Source organism: Cherax quadricarinatus, chromosome 21, assembly GCF_038502225.1.
Source record: "Cherax quadricarinatus isolate ZL_2023a chromosome 21, ASM3850222v1, whole genome shotgun sequence".
NCBI classification, from domain to species: domain Eukaryota; kingdom Metazoa; phylum Arthropoda; class Malacostraca; order Decapoda; family Parastacidae; genus Cherax; species Cherax quadricarinatus.
The window spans coordinates 17,733,131-17,752,834 of NC_091312.1; the positions used below are offsets into that span (position 1 = coordinate 17,733,131).

The following is a 19,704-nucleotide window of genomic DNA, read 5'->3' on the forward strand; positions in this document are numbered from 1 at the left end:
CTTATTACTTTCCCTGACAATAGTTTCCATCAATGGCTGGTCAAAGAATAATTCAAAGAATTCCAGTTCATTGGCCGTGGTTCCAAGGGGACAAGTAGGTAGAATTCCACTTTGAGAGTCATCAAAGTGGTGAGGCTTGGGAACAAAATTGGGATTTTGCTGCCAATCCCACATACGGTTTGCTGGTGGATACTGGACATCATAGGCTGGTTGTGCGGGTGGTTGTGGTTGTGGTGGGCTGGTGGCTGACGCTCCACTTTGTCCTTGAACTGACGAGTCAGCAGCGTGGGTCCCAGCCTGGGCTGGCGAGTCATGCATGGCGGTGCCACTACCATCACCACTACCACCATCCACTGATCACTGATGCCTGTGGTCTATCCATGCCAAGTGTAGCCACATCATCCTCACTATCACTACCTAAAACTGGTGTAGGGCCACGGGATGTACTCCGGGATATACTCCGTCCCCTGGGCACAGCATAGGGTACACTACCCGAGTGCATGCGGCGGCGAACATACCGACGCTTCACTGGTGAATATGATTCCTCACTATCACTACTCGAATGATCGTCGAGCGCAATAAAATCACAATCCACGTAACTATCATCATCATTACTGAAGTCAGAGGCCTGGCCACACGAAAATATTAGTTTTCTCTTGCGTTGAGGCACAACCGACCGTGAGTCACAAGTGCCCACACCAGAAGTGGAAGGTTGAGGATCGTCAGGGTTTTCTGCACTATTATCGATATCCTGGTCATTCCTTTCGGTCACTAACTGATCAAAGCCGTAGAATTCGTCTTCATTTCCACTTCCATCAGTGTCAGAACTATCAGATAGGAAGAGGAGAGTCCCAATTTTCTGGGGAGAGAGCCGACTTGCGACGAGGCATGGTGAACAAGGGTAACTGAGCCGGCGTTCCCACAATGCTATGCGGGCGCCTAAATTTTTTGTTTATGGCGCACACCCACCACGCAGACCTGTTCTTTCACATGTAGGCCTATGAGTGCTTTCACGCTAAATTTGACGGCGTTAGAATTTTGGTGTAGATCTACTGTTTGGACACTCAACGTAAAGCCGTAGATCTACGGGACGGACCCTGAAAGGGTTAAACTTGAACCATTACCACATTATAATGTTAATCCATGCAAACTTCATGGATTAAACCCCTTTTAAATGGTCATTAGATCTTACAATTAAATAAACAGTATTCCCACAAAAATCCATAAATTTTTCAGCAAGATCTTTATGGTAAATAAACCTGGAAACTTGGTTTTGAACAATGTCATTTAAACTTAATGAACGAATGTAGGTGGGAATAAAATATAAATTATTATTATAATCAAAAAAGTGCTAAGCCACAAGGGCTATACAGCAATAAAATATTGTACACTACCACAAATTTATCTAAATTACACTACGAAAATCTTTGATATAAATGTGCAAGAACTGCTTTTAAAAAATTTAAATTATGATTTTGATGAAGAATAAGAAAACAAGTTTAGGGACATTCCTCAGAACTGGTGTGGGATTCTTGATCTAAGGAGCTGTATGACCCTTGTGGGTTTAGCACTTAGTTTTGATTATAATAACTGATCTAAGGAACTGGATTTTTCATCCCCTTCCTTTGATTGAACAAGACTGCCTCCAAAAGGCTCTGCATAACAAGGAGCTTTCTATATAGTAGTAGTCCACTAGGCCTATAAACCTTGAAATTATTACATAAACCACCTCCAGTTCAATGCTGTATGATCCACATGGGATTGGCATGTTTTTCTTTTAATATGTGGTAAGAATATACAACCCTTTGGGTTTAACATTAACCATGAATAATAATCAGTTCAGAGAAATATAAATTTTATTCACATAAATACCTGTATGAAGTATTTATTTACACAACTTGAAGAAGGCTGGTTAAATTTAATATGCAGATCATTCAATACTAAACCATTATTTTCTCTTGAGAATGATAACTATATTGGTAAGGGAATCTTGATCCAAGTGGACTTGTTCTCCCCTCTCCTGAATCAAACCTGAATGCTTCACATTCCCCAGGGACTAGATGACCCCTACATGTTTAGCACTTCCCCATGAATATAATTACTCCTATGGATTCAGCACTTTCCCCATAAATAGTGATCTATTATTTACCTTTACATTGCCATGGCTAAGCTTTATTGCCATTCCTTATGATGCTGCAACCTTTACATTTAAAGCTCTTTCTCGAATATATACTTTATGATAAATTTTAAATTGCTCAGGGCCGAGTACAGTACGAAGACGCACCTGGAAAAGAAAAAAAATTAGCCCGTTATAAGTTTTCCTTACTAATGAAGGAATAACATTGATACAGTAATTTGTGTGAAGGGTAATGAGCCATAACTAAGGGTGTGCACTCCAGTGACAACTGCTGCATGTTTGATTACTTACAAAACTTTACCCTAATGCTTTTTTATCCAGAAGTGTGAATCATAGCAGTTACCAAAAATGATTTACAAAATACCTGATTCTTCAACTGAACGTCCCATCAAGGAAGGTTCCTTTACAATGGTGAGGGGCTCTTGATCTAGGGAACTGGATCTGTGCTCCAGTTCCCTGAATTCAGCCTGAATACCTTCCACATCCCCCCACAGGCGCTGTATAATCCTATGGGTTTAGTGCTTCCCTGTTCGATTCTAATAATAATTCAACTGAATGTGGTTGCACAACTGTGCTCAGGTCCATCATCTTTTCCTTAACTTACTCATTGTCTTATACATAGAACTATGTTAATGACACCAAGGTTGTTGACATAGATCTACATTTCAAGTTTGGCTCTCGGATGAGCTGCAAGTGGAAAATTTTGGGCATAAACATGAGAGCATGGGCCTGTGCAGTGAGGTTTAGTGCTTAGTTACGCTTTTTTTTTTTTATTAACAAATCAGCCATTTCCCATCAAGGCATGATGGCCCAAAAAAGAAAAACTTTCATCATCATTCACTCCATCACTGTCTTGCCAGAGGCATGCCTACACTACAGTTATGAAACTGCAACCCATCTCCAGGACTCAAGTCCGGCCTGTTGGTTTCCCCGAATCCCTTCATAAATGTTGCCTTGCTTACACTCCAACAGCATGTCAAGTCCTAAAAACCATTTATATCCATTCACTCCTGTCTAACACGCTCATGCATGCTTGCTGGAAGTCCAAGCCCCTTGCACACAAAACCTCCTTTACCCCCTCCTTCCAACCTTTCCTAGGCCGACCCCCTACCCTGCCTTCCCTCCATTACAGATTAGTTATGATTATAACAATAATAACTGCAAATTCAAAATGAAGGACAACTGGAATTAATATAGGAGAGGTCTGAGGATCTCTATGGGAAAGTGGAACAGAATTCTTCCTCCATAAGCCATGTGTGTCATAAGGGGCAACTAAAATGCCGAGAGCAAGGGGCTAGTAACCCCTTCTCCTGTATACATTACTAAAGTTACGAGGAGAAATTTCTTTTTGGGCCACCCTGCCTCGGTGGGATATGACTGGTTTGTTTAACCCTTTGAGGGTCGACAGGCCCTCTCCGAAATTCGTTCTCAGGGTCGGCCAAATTTAAAAAAAAAAAAAATTATTTTCTCTTATGAAAAGATAGAGAATCTTTTCCCGATCATAAAGACACCAAAAGTTTGAAATTTGATAGAAAACTTACGGAATTATGCTCTCGCAAAGTTAGCGGTCTCGGCGATGTTTGCGCATCGGCGATTTTGCCCACTTTGAGCCCCATTTTCGGCCAATTTCACTGTACTAGTCGACAAAAAACATGAATATTTCGCTAGAACTCCATTTTTTCTATCGAATGGGTGCAAGAAACCACTCATTTATGAAATAAAACTATCCAGTACAGTGGTCAGAATTTAGCAATTTTGCCAATTTCACACAAATTTCAAAAGATGCCAATTTCCGAATAGGGTCCAGAATAAACAAGAAAGACATTCCTGGCACTAAAATGACATTTCCTCTAGTCATTAGTCATGTCTCAAGGCCCCTCTTATATTCTTTTGCTTTCCACTTTGAATTTTTATTTTCACAAAAAATATAAGATTTACTGTTATGCAGACTACTGCATTAGTGTAAAAAATGGTATAAATATTATTGGTGCACTTGTGAAAGAATATTAGACTCGCCAGTTGACGTGTATTGCACGCTTGGCACGATTTGTTTACTTTTGAAGTTTGGTAAAAATCGAACATTTCTGCTACTTTGAGCTCAATTTCAAGGCACCTTTCTTTGCAAAACCAGTCAAAATCATCTCAATTTCTGTAATATGTCTTCCATTCTATAAAATGAGACCAAGAAAACTAGAATACAACAATAAATACCATACGAAAATACACTGCGAAGTCGCTGATTTATTAAAAAAAAATGGTCAAAGTTTTTTTTTTCTCATTATGCACTGTGTGCTGCAGGATTTTTTTTAGACTGTGCACACTGACCACATAGACCCATTCTTTCATATGAAGGCCTACCAGCTTTCTCCCACTAGATTTGAGGCCGCTAGAATTTACGAGTACTAGTACGTCAAAAACCCCTACGCGTAAGACGTACTAGTACGACGAAAACCCTCAAAGGGTTAAAGAAGGTCTGAGGATGTGATTACTGGACAGAGGAAATGCTGAATTAGTGCCTGGAATGTCTACAGTCTTCTATTTTTGGACTGGTTTTAAATTTTAATTTTTTAAGTGTGCAAAACTGGCCAAATTACCAAATTCTGTGCACATTATAAGGTAGTTTTGACAGATGAATGGGTGGTTTCTTGTGCATAATTGATAAAACGGAAGGTATACCAGTATATCAGTAAAGAATATAGTTGAATTGAGCAATGTAACTGCCACCATGTTTTCAGTGGACACCTAGTCTTCTGGCATAGTGGTCTAGGATGTTGAGAGTTTGGCTAGCTTCCCAGAAGGCTGCCTAAATGGCAGATGAGGCTGCCAGTCACAGTATGTTCTTTGCTTTAAAACCACTTTTTTCGGTGGATGCACTGAGCGATATTTTTTCTTTTAACTCAGTGGATGTCTTCCACCAGAGCAGGGTGACTCAGTCAAGGAAACACATTCATTATAATTTAACTGCTTTCTGTCAGAAATGAACTAACATCACAATTCAATTTATTCTTTGACTGCAATATCCCCACGCCTCCATAGTGTACGCACTATACTATATTAGACACCCAGAAATAGGCAATGAAAAAAATAAGCAATACTTTACTAGGGTTATTAGTTGATCTGATTTTTTCTGGGGCTTCTGGTTTTCTACATCATTCAGAAGTGCTGAGAGATTCTCTTCAAGCTGTTCATCTGTCATACCAAGCTGCAAGAAAATTAATTGAGACCAATTCACATTTTTTTGTTACATGAGTAATATTAGAGAAAAGTGAATACTGGAGAACTATTACTATTATAATCAAAACTACATGCTAAACCCACAAGGGTGAATACTGGAGAAAAGTACTGTATAGTATGTACTGAACAAATAATTTTATTTCAGTACACGGGGGTCAATTATAAACATACTATAAACATTATTTAATTTTTTAACACCAGTTGTTTCCCATCCAGGTGTAGTAACCCAAAAATGGAAACACATTCACTATCATTCATTCAACAGCTGTCTTGTCCGAGATGCACAGATATCACAGTTCCAATGACCCTCTGAAATGCAACATCCCCACTCCCACTGTGCTTTCTGCCTTCAAGACTCAGGTCCAGCTAACCAGTTTCAACGAATGTCTTCATAAATGTACCATGCTCACATTCCAACATGTAAAAAAAAAAAAAAAAAAAAAAAAAAAAAAAAAAAAAAAAAAAAAAAAAAAAAAAAAAAAAAAAAAAAAAAAAAAAAAAAAAAAAAAGTCTCCACTCATTACAATCTAACATCCAGCGCTGGATGTTCAAGTTCTAACACAGAAAACTATTTTTTTTTTTTTACAGGTTGGACAGTAAATATCTTGGGAAGTACTACTGTCCTGTCAAATGAGTGTGAAATGGAAACCTGTTAATTTTTTTACAGTAACAAAATTGCTGATCTTTTGTCTCGTTAACACACAAGATGACGGGTAAATCTTACAAACTTACTTACATTCACCTTTACTTTCCCAAGTGCTTCTTAACCCGTAAATGGTCCAAACGTATATACAGTGGACCCCCGCATAACGATCACCTCCGAATGCGACCAATTATGTAAGTGTATTTATGTAAGTGCATTTGTACGTGTATGTTTGGGGGTCTGAAATGGACTAATCTACTTCACAATATTTCTTATGGGAACAAATTCGGTCAGTACTGGCACCTGAACATACTTCTGGAGTGAAAAAAATATCGCTAACCGGGGGTCCACTGTATACGTTTTTTCAACATTTGAAAGTATGTAAAAAAGTAGATCTTTTTTTTTTTTTACATTTGAAAATGTGTAAAAAACTTTGATCTACTTTTTTTTTTGTTATATTTGAAAATATGTAAAAAAAACGTAGATCTACTTTTGTAGCACTACACATGTGAACGTAGATCTGCTTGGACCGTTTATGGGTTAATAGATATTAATCCTGTATTATTTCCTTTTTAACCTAGGCCAGATCACATATAGCCCCCCCCCCTCCCTCTAACCTTTCCTCCGTTCTTCCATCCCAGACTTAAGAAACCTCTTGGTCATTGTATCCTGCTTCATCCCTCTAAATGACTAAACATCTCAACAATCACTCCTCAACCCTCTGAATACCTCTGGTAATTTGACTTCATAATATTTACAAAATATTTACACAACACACAGCTCTCAAACATGACATCACCATTGCCTCTAGATATGTCCTTGCTGCAACATGTATAGCCCATGCCTCATACACCTTGCATGCTTTTTTGCCTTTATAAACTCCTTTCTTTACACAGGTACTTCAACATACCACCTACCTTTTAAATCTAGTTAATGTTCAAAGACCCATCTGCTGGCATGTCTGCTGTTTCATATAAATAAATACATTTAGTACTTCCTCCAGACTACCTCTTTCCAATCTGATCGCTAATCTTTCATTGCCTTATTTTAACATGCCCTCCCAAATTCATTCACCAACAATAACAATTATATAAAAAATAATAATCTAATACGGTACCTGTACAATCGTAATAATATTAAAATAATAATGGTCAAGTATTTTAATAGTATTAATGAAAAAAATAAATAAAAATATTTATTCATAACAAATAAATAAATATGGTGTATATGTTTAGAATTAGAGGAAATAGAAGTCGGTATTTTTAAAATAACTGATTCTATTATAATTGGAAAAAAAAATTAAGTAATACAGTATTAGTTAATTTTTAACAATGCTAGGCTCAAATTTTCCAATATTTCAGCCCCTCAAGGAAGGTTCCTTGATAATGGTGAGAGGCTCTTGATCTAGGGAATTGGATCTGTGCTTCAGTTCTCCGAATTAAGCCTGAATACCTTCCATCTCCCCCACAGGCGCTGTATAATCCTACGGGTTCAGTGTTTCCCCATGATTACATATAATAACAATAATCCAATACAGTGGACCCCCGCATAACGATTACCTCCGAATGTGACCAATTATGTAAGTGTATTTATGTAAGTGCGTTTGTACATGTATGTTTGGGGGTCTGAAATGGACTAATCTACTTCACAATATTTCTTATGGGAACAAATTCGGTCAGTACTGGCACCTGAACATACTTCTGGAGTGAAAAAATATCGTTAACCGGGGGTCCACTGTATTTCAGAATGCCTTAAGATCTAGGTAAAAAGTATTTTATGCTAAACTTATCTACAGTGGAACCTCGGTATACGACCTTAATTCATTCCAGAAGTGCCGCTCCGTTTCAGTATCGAACAAGTTCTTCCCAATCAATTTTCTGTTTAGTTGGCTGTTATCACTAATTGTCTTAGGCCCCATGGTGACTTATTTATACAAATAATACCAAAAAACACCAAAAAATGCGAAGAAACACGTAGTAGTTTTCCGGCAGGTCGTATTTGTTTGGTTGAGTGCTCAGCTTTGTTCAAGTAGGGAGCTGGTTGTATACCGAGGTTCCACTGTATATGTAATAGTACTAAAACTGGTTAACACTTACCAAAGTCAACCATGCTGTTAACACTTGCCGTATTCAACCTATAACTATGGATTAAAGTTGAAGCAACAATGAAGTCCTGAGCCCCCCCAAAAGAATCAGTCTGTGCTGCTGGGGTAGCTAGCCAATTTGCATCCCCTTCCTACCCCTTGTAAGCAGTAGCACAATTGGTTGACTATCAAGGATCACAGTGGGGGTTTAGTATACCCTGGCAGGTACAGCCAGAAAAGTGGAAAATAATAGTTACACTCTCATGATAATACAAACAGTAGACATGATCATGATGCCCGAAATGTCTGAACATGAACACCAAAGTCTGTGCAAAAATTCTCTATGACAAACACATCATATGAGGCGTTACACGGCAGGAAAGAATGAGTGCCAAATTCAAACAGTGGAGAAAAATGAAGGCATGAGGAAGATCTGAGCTATGAAGCTCATGTTACCCTATTGAGTTATGGGCCTCTGAGCCTAACTTACAGATGTAGAAGACAATATCTATCCATTCCACAAACAAAATATTAGAGAATCGATTCATTCACTAACCAGGATTTTGGTGGTAACAACACTTATTCTTCTCTGCCATGCAACATCTCACATTAGTAATGAGAAAACATCACTCATACTTCTTATAGGCCATAAACAACCCAAATCAGAAAGATGAGGAATAGGACTGGGACCCCTAAAATTGTTGAGGCTGGAGACAGCACCCAGGAACACATTATACTAAGGCATCAAATGTGTTAGACTGTGGATGGTAAGTGCAGAGGCAATTATTATCTTACAGTATGAAAGTTCATTAACCACTTGTCAAACAGCAGAGCCACCAGCTGCAGTGATTTATTTATTTATTTATTTATTAATTTGAACATGATACAGAGAAGTACAAAAGAATACAGTTAAATGCAGCATGCCAAAGCCACTTGAATGCATAGCATTGTGGGCAGGCTTAAAATTAACTTAAGATTAACTAAGCAATGAAGTATTCAGTGGTAAAACATTATTGTAAACAGATAACAATTAAGCACAAATGAGTATTACAAAAACAGGTCGTATGGTTGCTTGCATTGCTATACAATCAGTATTTATTTATTTATTTATTTATGGGCAGGCTTAAAATTAAGTTAAGATTAACTAAGCAATTATATATTCAGTGGTGCAAAAATTATTGTAAAACAGATAACAATTTAGTACAAATGAGTATTACAAAGACAGGTCATATGGTCATTTACTGTGTTGCTGTGTAATCAGTAGAATGGAGTATTCTGTTAGGTAATGAAGTTAAATAGTAACAAAGTTTGATTGGGTCACAGGTTGACATTTATGAGATACACATATGAGATACAATTTATGAGATACAATTATTCAGTATTTATTTAGTTGTGGGTGAGTAAGTGATTTTTGAGAAAAGACTTGAATTTATAAACAGTGTTTCTTTTATATTCACAGGTAATGAATTCTAGATTTTAGGGCCTTTTATGTGCATTGAGTTTTTGCAAACCGTGAGATGGACACGAGGAACATCAAAGAGTGATCTGTGCCTTGTGTTATGGTCATGTGTTCTGTTAAGGTTGGTAAGGAGATGTTTGAGGGGAGGGTTTATGTCAGAGTTAAGTGTTCTATGTATGTAGTAGGTGCAGTAATAAGTATGGACGTTCTGAATTGTGAGTAGGTTTAGAGGTTTGAATATTGGTAGAGTGTGTTGTCTGTAGTGGGAATTTGTTATCATTCTGACTGCAGCCTTTTGTTGGGTGATTAGTGGTCTGAGATGGTTTATTGTTGTTGAGCCCCATGCACAAATTCCATAGGTGAGATAGGGGTAAATAAGTGAGTGATATAGGGCCAGGAGGGCTGAGTGTGGAACATAGTACCGTATCTTCGATAGTATGCCTACGGTCTTGGATTTTTTTTTGGAAATTTGTTGTATATGTGTTTGAAATTTGAGTCTATTATCAAGGTGGATTCCTAAGAATTTTCCCTCTGTGAGTTTTGTGATAGGTGATTCATTTATCATTATGTTTAGAGACACATCTGTAGCTCTGTTACCAAACTGAATGTAGTAGGTTTTGTCAATGTTTAGAGTAAGTTTATTGGTCCTCATCCAGGTTGATATTTTCTGCAATTCGGTATTTACATAGTAAAAAGACAGGTAATCAAGGCTCAACCCCAGAAAAACCCTGGGGCCCAGAGAGTAGCTAGGATTCATTAGACTTGATCTGGAGGTAGCATGTATCATGGGCCTCTCCGGGGCTAGGGGCTCATTCCCTCGATTGACAATGGGTCCACCAATGGAGGAGGCAACCATGTATAGCTGTAACACTAGGAGGGGTATTGCTCAACACATGTCCACAATTGAAGGACCATTAAACACCAAACATATAAGAACCCATTCAAGGCAACCCAACTAGGAGAGCTGGACAGCCAGAAACAGTATGATAAGTTGTGTGTCAGGAAAAGCATAATTATTATTAATTTAATAATTACTATTAGGTAGTAGGTTGGTAGACAGCAACCACCCAGGGAGATACTACCGTCCTACTAAATGAGTGTGACACACAAGCCTGTAATTGTTTTGCATGATGGTAGGAATGCTGGTGTCTTGTTCTGTCTTATAAACATGCAAGGTTGAAGGTATGTCTTGCTACTTCTACTTACACTTAGGTCACACTACACATGCATGTACAAGCATATATATACTAACCCCTCTGGGTTTTCTTCTATTTTCTTCCTAGTTCTTGTTCTTGTTTATTTCTGCTTATCTCCATGGGTAAGTGGAACAGAATTCTTCCTCCGTAAGATGTGCGTGTTGCAGGAAGCGACTAAATGCCAGGAGCAATGGGCTAGTAACCCCTTCTCCTGTATAAACTACTAAAGAGGAAAAGAAAAGCTTTATAAAATTGGGATGTTTGAATGTGCATGGATGTAGTGCTGATGATAAGAAAGAAATGATTATTAATGTTATCAATGAAAAGAAGTTAGATGTCCTAGCCCTAAGCAAAACAAAGCTGAAGGGGGTAGGAGAGTTTCAGTGGGGAAAAATAAATGGGATTAAGTCAGGAGTACCTGAGAGAGTTAGAGCTAAGGAAAGGGTAGCAATAATGTTGAAGGATCAGTTATGGAGAGAGAAGAGGGAATATAAATGAATAAATTCAAGGATTATGTGGATTAAAATAAGGGTTGGATGTGAAAAGTGGGTCATAATAGTGTATGCACCTGGAGAAGAGAGGAGTGTAGAGGAGAGAGAGAGATTTTGGGAGATGTTAAGCGAGTGTGTAGGAACTTTTGAACCCAGTGAGAGAGTAATTGTGGGAGGGGACCTAAATGCTGAAGTAGGAGAAGCATTTAGAGAGGGTGTGGTAGGTAAGTTTGGGGTGCAAGGTCTAAAGGATAATGGGGAACATTTGATTGAGCTTTGTATAGAAAGGGGTTTGGCTATAGGTAACATGTATTTTAAGAAAAAGAGGGTAAATAAGTATACAAGATAAGATATAGGGCTTAATGATAGTAGTTTGTTGGACTACATATTGGTAGATAAAAGACTGTTGGGTAGGCTTCAGGATGTACATGTTTATAGAGGGACCACAGATATATCAGATCACCTTTTAGGTGTAGCTACAGTGAGAGTAAAAGGTAGATGGGATACAAGGAAAATGGAAGCAGCAAGTAAGAGAGAGGTGAAGGTTTATAAACTAAAGGAGGATGCAATTAGGGTAAGATATAAACAACTGTTGGAGGACAGGTGGGCTAGTGTGAGTATAGACAATGGGGTAGAAGATGTATGGGGTAAGTTTAAGAATGCAGTGTATGAGGGTTCAGCAGAAGTTAGTGGTTACAGGAAAGTGGGTGCCGGAGGGAAAAAAGAGCAATTGGTGGAATGATAATGTAAAGAGGGAAAAAGTCAGCATATGAGAGGTTTTTACAAAGTAGAAGTGATGCAAGGAGGGAGGAGTACAGTATATGGAAAGAAAGAGAGGTTAAGAGAGTGGTGAAGGAATGTAAAAGGAGAGTAAATGAGAGAGTGGGTGAGATGTTATCAACAAATTTTGTTGAAAATAAGAAAAAGTTTTGGAGTGAGATTAATAAGTTGAGAAAGCCTAGGGAACAAATAGATCTGTTAGTTAAAAATAGGAGAGGAGAGTTATTAAATGGAGAGTTAGAGGCAAAGGGAAGATGGAGGGAATATTCTGACGAATTGTTAAATGCTGTTGAAGATACGGAAGCTGTGATTTCGTGTATAGGTCAAGGAGGAATAACATCTTATAGGAATGAGGAAGAGCCAGTTGTAAGTGTGGGGGAAGTGTGTGGGGCAGTGGGTAAAATGAAAGGGGGTAAAGCAGCTGGGATTGATGGGATAAAGATAGAAATGTTAAAAGCAGGTGGGGATATAGTTTTGGAGTGGTTAGTGCTTTTATTTAATAAGTGTATGAAAGAGGGTAAGGTACCTAGAGATTAGCAGAGAGCATGCATAGTTCCTTTGTATAAAGGCAAAGGGGACAAAAGAGTGTGTAAAATTATAAGGGAATAAGTCTGTGATTTAGATAAAGAAAAATTGGATATCACATTGGAGAGGAGTATGGAAGAAGTGAATGTTTTCAGATATTAGGGAGTTGATATGTCAGCTGATGGGTTTATGAAGGATGAGGTTAACCACAGAATTGATGAGGGAAAAAAGGTGAGTGGTGCGTTGAGGTATATGTGGAGACAAAAAAACGTTATCAATGGAGGCAAAGAAGGGAATGTATGAAAGTAGTGGTACCAACACTCTTATATGGGTGTGAAGCTTGGGTTGTAAATGCTGCAGCAAGGAGACGGTTGGAGGCAGTGGAGATGTCCTGTCTAAGGGCAATGCGTGGTGTAAATATTATGCATAGAATTTGAAGTGTGGAAATTAGGAGAAGGTGTGGAGTAAATAAGAGTATTAATCAGAGGGCTGAAGAGGGGTTGTTGAGGTGGTTTGGTCATTTAGAGAATGGATCAAAGTAGAATGACATGGAGAGCGAATAAATCTGTAAGGGAAGGAAGGCGGGGTAGGGGTCATCCTCGAAAAGGTTGGAGGGAGGGGGGTAAAGGAGGTTTTGTGGACGAGGGGCTTGGACTTCCAGCAAGTGTGCATGAGCATGTTAGATAGGAGTGAATGGAGCTGAATGGTTTTTGGGACCTGACGAGCTGTTGGAGTGTGAGCAGGGTAATATTTAGTGAAGGGATTTAGGGAAACCGTTTTTTTTTATACAGTGGACCCCGGTTAACGATATTATTTCACTCCAGAAGTATGTTCAGGTGCCAGTACTGACCGAATTTGTTCCCATAAGGAATATTGTGAAGTAGATTAGTCCATTTCAGACCCCCAAACATACACGTACAAACGCGCTTACATAAATACACTTACATAATTGGTCGCATTCGGAGGTGATCATTATGCGGGGGTCCACTGTATAGCCAGACTCGAGTTCTGGAAATGGGAAGTACAATGCCTGCGCTGTATAGGAGGGGTTTGGGATATTGGCAGTTTGGAGGGCTGTGTAATAGGATGGTATATATATATAACTGGGGCCCTGATATTGCATTCTATATGGAGTTTATTATATTGTTTCAGGTCACTTTTTATATTGTATCTTTATATATGCTTCTAAATTGTTGTATCTGGGCACCTCTGTAAAAACAGTGATTATGTACGAGTGAGGTGAAAGTGTCGAATGATGAAAGTATTTTCGTTTTGGGGATTTTCTTTCTTTTTGGGTCACCCTGCCTAGGTGGGAGATGGCAGACTTGTTGAAAAAAAAAAAAGTCTGTTAAGTTTCCAGGGGTAGGTGGAACAGAATTCTTCCTCCATAAACCATGAGTGTCGTAAGAGGAAACTAAAATGCCAGGAGCAAGGGGCTAGTAACCCTTCTCCTGTATATATTACTAAATATTGTTACTAAATGCTGTAAAGAGCTTTTATGAAGATAGTGAGGCTCAGGTTAGGGTGTGTAGAAGAGAGGGAGAATACTTCCCGGTAAAAGTAGGTCTTAGACAGGGATGTGTAATGTCACCATGGTTGTTTAATATATTTATAGAAGGGGTTGTAAAAGAAGTAAATGCTAGGGTGTTCGGGAAAGGGGTGGGATTAAATTATGGGGAATCAAATTTAAAATGGGAATTGACACAGTTACTTTTTGCTGATGATACTGTGCTTATGGGAGATTCTAAAGAAAAATTGCAAAGGTTAGTGGATGAGTTTGAGAATGTGTGTAAAGGTAGAAAGTTGAAAGTGAACATAGAAAAGAGTAAGGTGATGAGGGTATCAAATGATTTAGATAAAGAAAAATTGGATATCAAATTGGGGAGAAGGAGTATGAAGAAGTGAATGTTTTCAGATACCTTGGGAGTTGACGTGTCGGCGGATGGATTTATGAAGGATGAGGTTAATCATAGAATTGATGAGGGAAAAAAGGTGAGTGGTGCGTTGAGGTATATGTGGAGTCAAAAAACGTTATCTATGGAGGCAAAGAAGGGAATGTATGAAAGTATAGTAGTACCAACACTCTTATATGGATGTGAAGCTTGGGTGGTAAATGCAGCAGCGAGGAGACGGTTGGAGGCAGTGGAGATGTCCTGTCTAAGGGCAATGTGTGGTGTAAATATTATGCAGAAAATTCGGAGTGTGGAAATTAGGAGAAGGTGTGGAGTTAATAAAAGCATTAGTCAGAGGGCAGAAGAGGGGTTGTTGAGGTGGTTTGGTCATTTAGAGAGAATGGATCAAAGTAGAATGACATGGAAAGCATATAAATCTATAGGGGAAGGAAAGAGGGGTAGGGGTCGTCCTCGAAAGGGTTGGAAAGAGGGGGTAAAGGAGGTTTTGTGGGTGAGGGGCTTGGACTTCCAGCAAGCGTGCATGAGCGTGTTAGATAGGAGTGAATGGAGACGAATGATACTTGGGACCTGACGATTTGTTGGAGTGTGAGCAGGGTAATATTTAGTGAAGGGATTCAGGGAAACGGGTTATTTTCATATAGTCGGACTTGAGTCCTGGAAATGGGAAGTACAATGCCTGCACTTTAAAGGAGGGGTTTGGGATATTGGCAGTTTGGAGGGATATGTTGTGTATCTCTATACGTATATGCTTCTAAACTGTTATATTCTGAGCACCTCTGCAAAAGCAGTGATAATGTGTGAGTGTGGTGAAAGTGTTGAATGATGATGAAAGTATTTTCTTTTTGGGGATTTTCTTTCTTTTTTTTTTGGGTCACCCTGCCTCGGTGGGAGACGACCGACTTGTTGAAAAAAAAAAAAAAAAAAAATTGTAGGTAGTAGGTTGGTAGACAGCAACCACCCAGGGAAGTACTACCGTCCTGCCAGATGACTGTGAAACAGAAACCTGTAACTGTTTTGCATGATGGTAGGATTGCTGGTCTCTTTTTCTGTCTCATAAACACGCTAGATAACAGGGATATCTTGCTACTCCTACTTACACTTTGGTCACACTTCACAGACACGCACATGCATATATATATATACATACATCTAGGTTTTTCTTTTTCTAAATAGCTCTTGTTCTTCTTTATTTCTTCTATTGTCCATGGGGAAGTGGAAAAGAATCTTTCCTCCGTAAGCCATGCGTGTCGTATGAGGCGACTAAAATGCCGGGCGCGATAGGCTAGTAACCCCTTCTCCTGTAGACATTTACTAAAAAAGAGAAGAAAAACTTCATAAAACTGGGATGCTTGAATGTGCATGGATGTAGTGCGGATGACAAGAAACAGATGATTGCTGATGTTATGAATGAAAAGAAGTTGGATGTCCTGGCCCTAAGCGAAACAAAGCTGAAGGGGGTAGGGGAGTTTCAGTGGGGGGAAATAAATGGGATTAAATCTGGAGTATCTGAGAGAGTTAGAGCTAAGGAAGGGGTAGCAGTAATGTTGAAGGATCAGTTATGGAAGGAGAAAAGAGAATATGAATGTATAAATTCAAGAATAATGTGGATTAAAGTAAAAGTTGGATGCGAAAAGTGGGTCATAATAAGCCTGTATGCACCTGGAGAAGAGAGAAATGTAGAGGAGAGAGAGAGAGATTTTGGGAGATGTTAAGTGAATGTATAGGAACCTTTGAGCCAAGTGAGAGAGTAATTGTGGTAGGGGACCTGAATGCTAAAGTAGGAGAAACTTTTAGAGAGGGTGTGGTAGGTAAGTTTGGGGTGCCAGGTGTAAATGATAATGGGAGCCCTTTGATTGAACTTTGTATAGAAAGGGGTTTAGTTATAGGTAATACATATTTTAAAAAAAAAGAGGATAAATAAGTATACAAGATATGATGTAGGGCGAAATGACAGTAGTTTATTTATTAAATGTATGGAAGAGGGTAAGGTACCTAGGGATTGGCAGAGAGCATGCATAGTTCCTTTGTATAAAGGCAAAGGGGACAAAAGAGAGTGCAAAAATTATAGGGGGATAAGTCTGTTGAGTATACATACCTGGTAAAGTGTATGGTAGAGTTATTATTGAAAGAATTAAGAGTAAGACGGAGAATAGGACAGCAGATGAACAAGGAGGCTTTAGGAAAGGTAGGGGGTGTGGATCAGGTGTTTACAGTGAAACATATAGGTGAACAGTATTTAGATAAGGCTGAAGAGGTTTTTGTGGCATTTATGGATTTGGAAAAGGCGTATGACAGGGTGGATAGGGGGGCAATGTGGCAGATGTTGCAGGTGTATGGTGTAGGAGGTATGTTACTGAAAGCAGTGAAGAGTTTTTACGAGGATAGTGAGGCTCAAGTTAGAGTATGTAGGAAAGAGGGAGATTATTTCCCAGTAAAAATAGGCCTTAGACAAGGATGTGTGATGTCACCGTGGTTGTTTAATATATTTATCGATGGGGTTGTAAGAGAAGTAAATGGATTTGTCAGTTAAAAAAAGAGGAGGGAAGTTAGTAGATGGGAAGATGGAGGTTTTGGGTAGATGGCAGGAATATTTTGAGGAACTTTTAAATGTCGACGAAGAAAGGGAGGCGGTAATTTCATGCAATGGCCAGGGAGGCATACCATCTTTTAGGAGTGAAGAAGAGCAGCATGTGAGTGTGGGGGAGGTGCATGAGGTGTTACATAGAATGAAAAAGGGTAAAGCAGCTAGGACTGATAGGATCTTGACAGAAATGTTGAAAGCAGGGGGGGATATAGTATTAGAGTGGTTGGTATGAAAGAGGGGAAGGTACCTAGGGATTGGCAGAGAGCATGTATAGTTCCTTTATATAAAGGGAAGGGGGACAAAAGAGATTGTAAAAATTATAGAGGAATTAGTTTACTGAGTATACCAGGAAAAGTGTATGGTAGGGTTATTATTGAAAGAATTATAGGTAAGACAGAATGTAGGATTGTGGATGAGCAAGAAGGTTTTACAGTGGGTAGGGGATGTGTAGATCAAGTGTTTACATTGAAGTATATATGTGAACAGTATTTATATAAAGGTAGGGAAGTTTTTAATGCATTTATGGATTTAGAAAAGGGGAGCAATGTGGCTGATGTTGCAAGTATATGGAATAGGTGGTAAGTTACTAAATGCTGTAAAGAGTTTTTATGAGGATAGTGAGGCTCAGGTTAGGGTGTGTAGAAGAGAGGGAGACTACTTCCTGGTAAAAGTAGGTCTTAGACAGGGATGTGTAATGTCACCATGGTTGTTTAATATATTTATAGATGGTGTTGTAAAAGAAGTAAATGCTAGGGTGTTCGGGAGAGGGGTGGGATTAAATTACGGGGAATCAAACACAAAATGGGAATTGACGCAGTTACTTTTTGCTGATGATACTGTGTTTATGGGAAATTCTGAAGAAAAATTGCAAAGGTTAATGGATGAGTTTGGGAGTATGTGTAAAGGTAGAAAGTTGAAAGTGAACATAGAAAAGAGTAAGGTGATGAGGGTATCAAATGATTTAGATAAAGAAAAATTGGATATCAAATTGGGGAGGAGGAGTATGGAAGGAGTGAATGTTTTCAGATATTTGGGAGTTGACGTGTCAGTGGATGGATTTATGAAGGATGAAGTTAATCATAGAATTGATAAAGGAAAAAAGGCGAGTGGTGCTTTGAGGTATAAGTGGAAACAAAAAACGTTATCTATAGAGGCAAAGAAGGGAATGTACAAAAGTATAGCAGTACCAACACACTTATATGGGTGTGAAGCTTGGGTTGTAAATGCAGCAGCAAGGAGGCAGTTGGAGGTGGTGGAGATGTCTAGTCTAAGGGCAATGTGTGGTGTAAATATTATGCAGAAAATTCGGTGTGGAAATTAGGAGAAGGTGTGGAGTAAATAAAAGTATTAGTCAGAGGATTGAAGAGGGGTTGTTGAGGAGGTTTGATCATTTAGAGAGAATGGATCAAAGTAGAATGACATGGAGCGCGTATAAATCTGTAGGGAAAGGAAGGCGGGGTAGGGGTCGTCCTCGAAAAGGTTGGAGGGAGGGGGTAAGGGAGGTTTTGTGGGCGAGGGGCTTGGACTCCCAGCAAGAGTACGTGAGCGTGTTAGATAGGAGTGAATGGAGACGAATGGTATTTGGGACCTGATGAGCTGTTGGAGTGTGAGTAGGGTAATATTTAGTGAAGGGATTCAGGGAATCCGGTTATTTTTATACAGCCAGACTTGAGTCCTGGAAATGAGAAGTACAATGTCTGCACTTTAAAGGAGAGGTTTGGGATATTGGCAGTTTGGAGGGATATATTGTGTATCTTTATACGTACAGTGGACCCTCGACTAACGCTATTAATCCGTTCCTGAGAGCTCATCGTTAGTCAAGTTAATTTTCCCCATAAGAAATAATGGAAATCAAATTAATCCGTGCAAGACACCCAAAAGTATTGAAAAAAAAAATTTTAACACATGAAATATTAATTTTAATACACACAAACTGAAGAAGACATGCACAGTTACATGACACTTACCTTTATTGAAGATCTGGGGATGATTGATGGGATGGGAAGAGGGGAGTGTGTTGATGGTCTTAGTGTTTAGAAGGGGAATCCCCTTCCATTAGGACTTGAGGTGGCAAGTCCTCTTTCGGGGTTACTTCCCTTCTTTTAATGCCACTAGGACCAGCTTGAGAGTCACTGGACCTCTGTCGCACAACATATCTGCCCATAGAGGCCTGTACCTCCCGTTCCTTTATGACATTCCTAAAGTGTTTCACAACATTGTCAGTGTCACCATTAAACACTTGTTCAGGTTTCAGTCCTTCACTGTCTATGTACTCCTTGAATTCCTGCACATATTTTCCAGCTGCTTTTTGGTCCAAACTGGCAGCCTCACCATGCCTTATCACACTATGTATGCCACTACGATTCTTAAGTCTCTCAAACCAACCTTCGCTGGCCTTAAATTCACTCACATCACCACTAGTTGCTGGCATTTTTCTAATTAAATCGTCATGCAACTTCCTAGCCTTTTCACATATGATCACTTGAGAGATGCTATCTCCTGTTATCTGTTTTTCGTTTATCCATACCAATAACAGTCTCTCAATACCTTCTATCACTTGCAATCTCAGTTTCGAAAACATAGTTGCACCTTTAGCAAGAACAGCTTCCTTGATTGCCGTTTTCTTGGCCACAATAGTAGCGATGGTTGATTGGGGTTT

The 19,704-nt window shown here is 39.1% G+C and overlaps 1 protein-coding gene across 3 annotated transcripts in view; it reads right to left on the minus strand.

The window, feature by feature from the left end:
- Window positions 1–1,838: 1,838 nt before the first annotated feature.
- mRpL1 (mitochondrial ribosomal protein L1) overlaps window positions 1,839–19,704 on the minus strand; it is a 156,105-nt gene continuing 138,239 nt past the window's right edge. For all 3 annotated transcript variants that reach the window (XM_070087273.1, XM_070087271.1, XM_070087272.1), the window contains exons 8-9: window positions 5,238–5,339; window positions 1,839–2,284 (exon numbers count right to left, since the gene is read on the minus strand). In XM_070087273.1, the coding sequence (XP_069943374.1) occupies window positions 2,186–2,284; window positions 5,238–5,339 (201 nt within the window). In that variant the 3' untranslated portion in view covers window positions 1,839–2,185. The remainder of the gene's footprint in view (window positions 2,285–5,237; window positions 5,340–19,704) is intronic.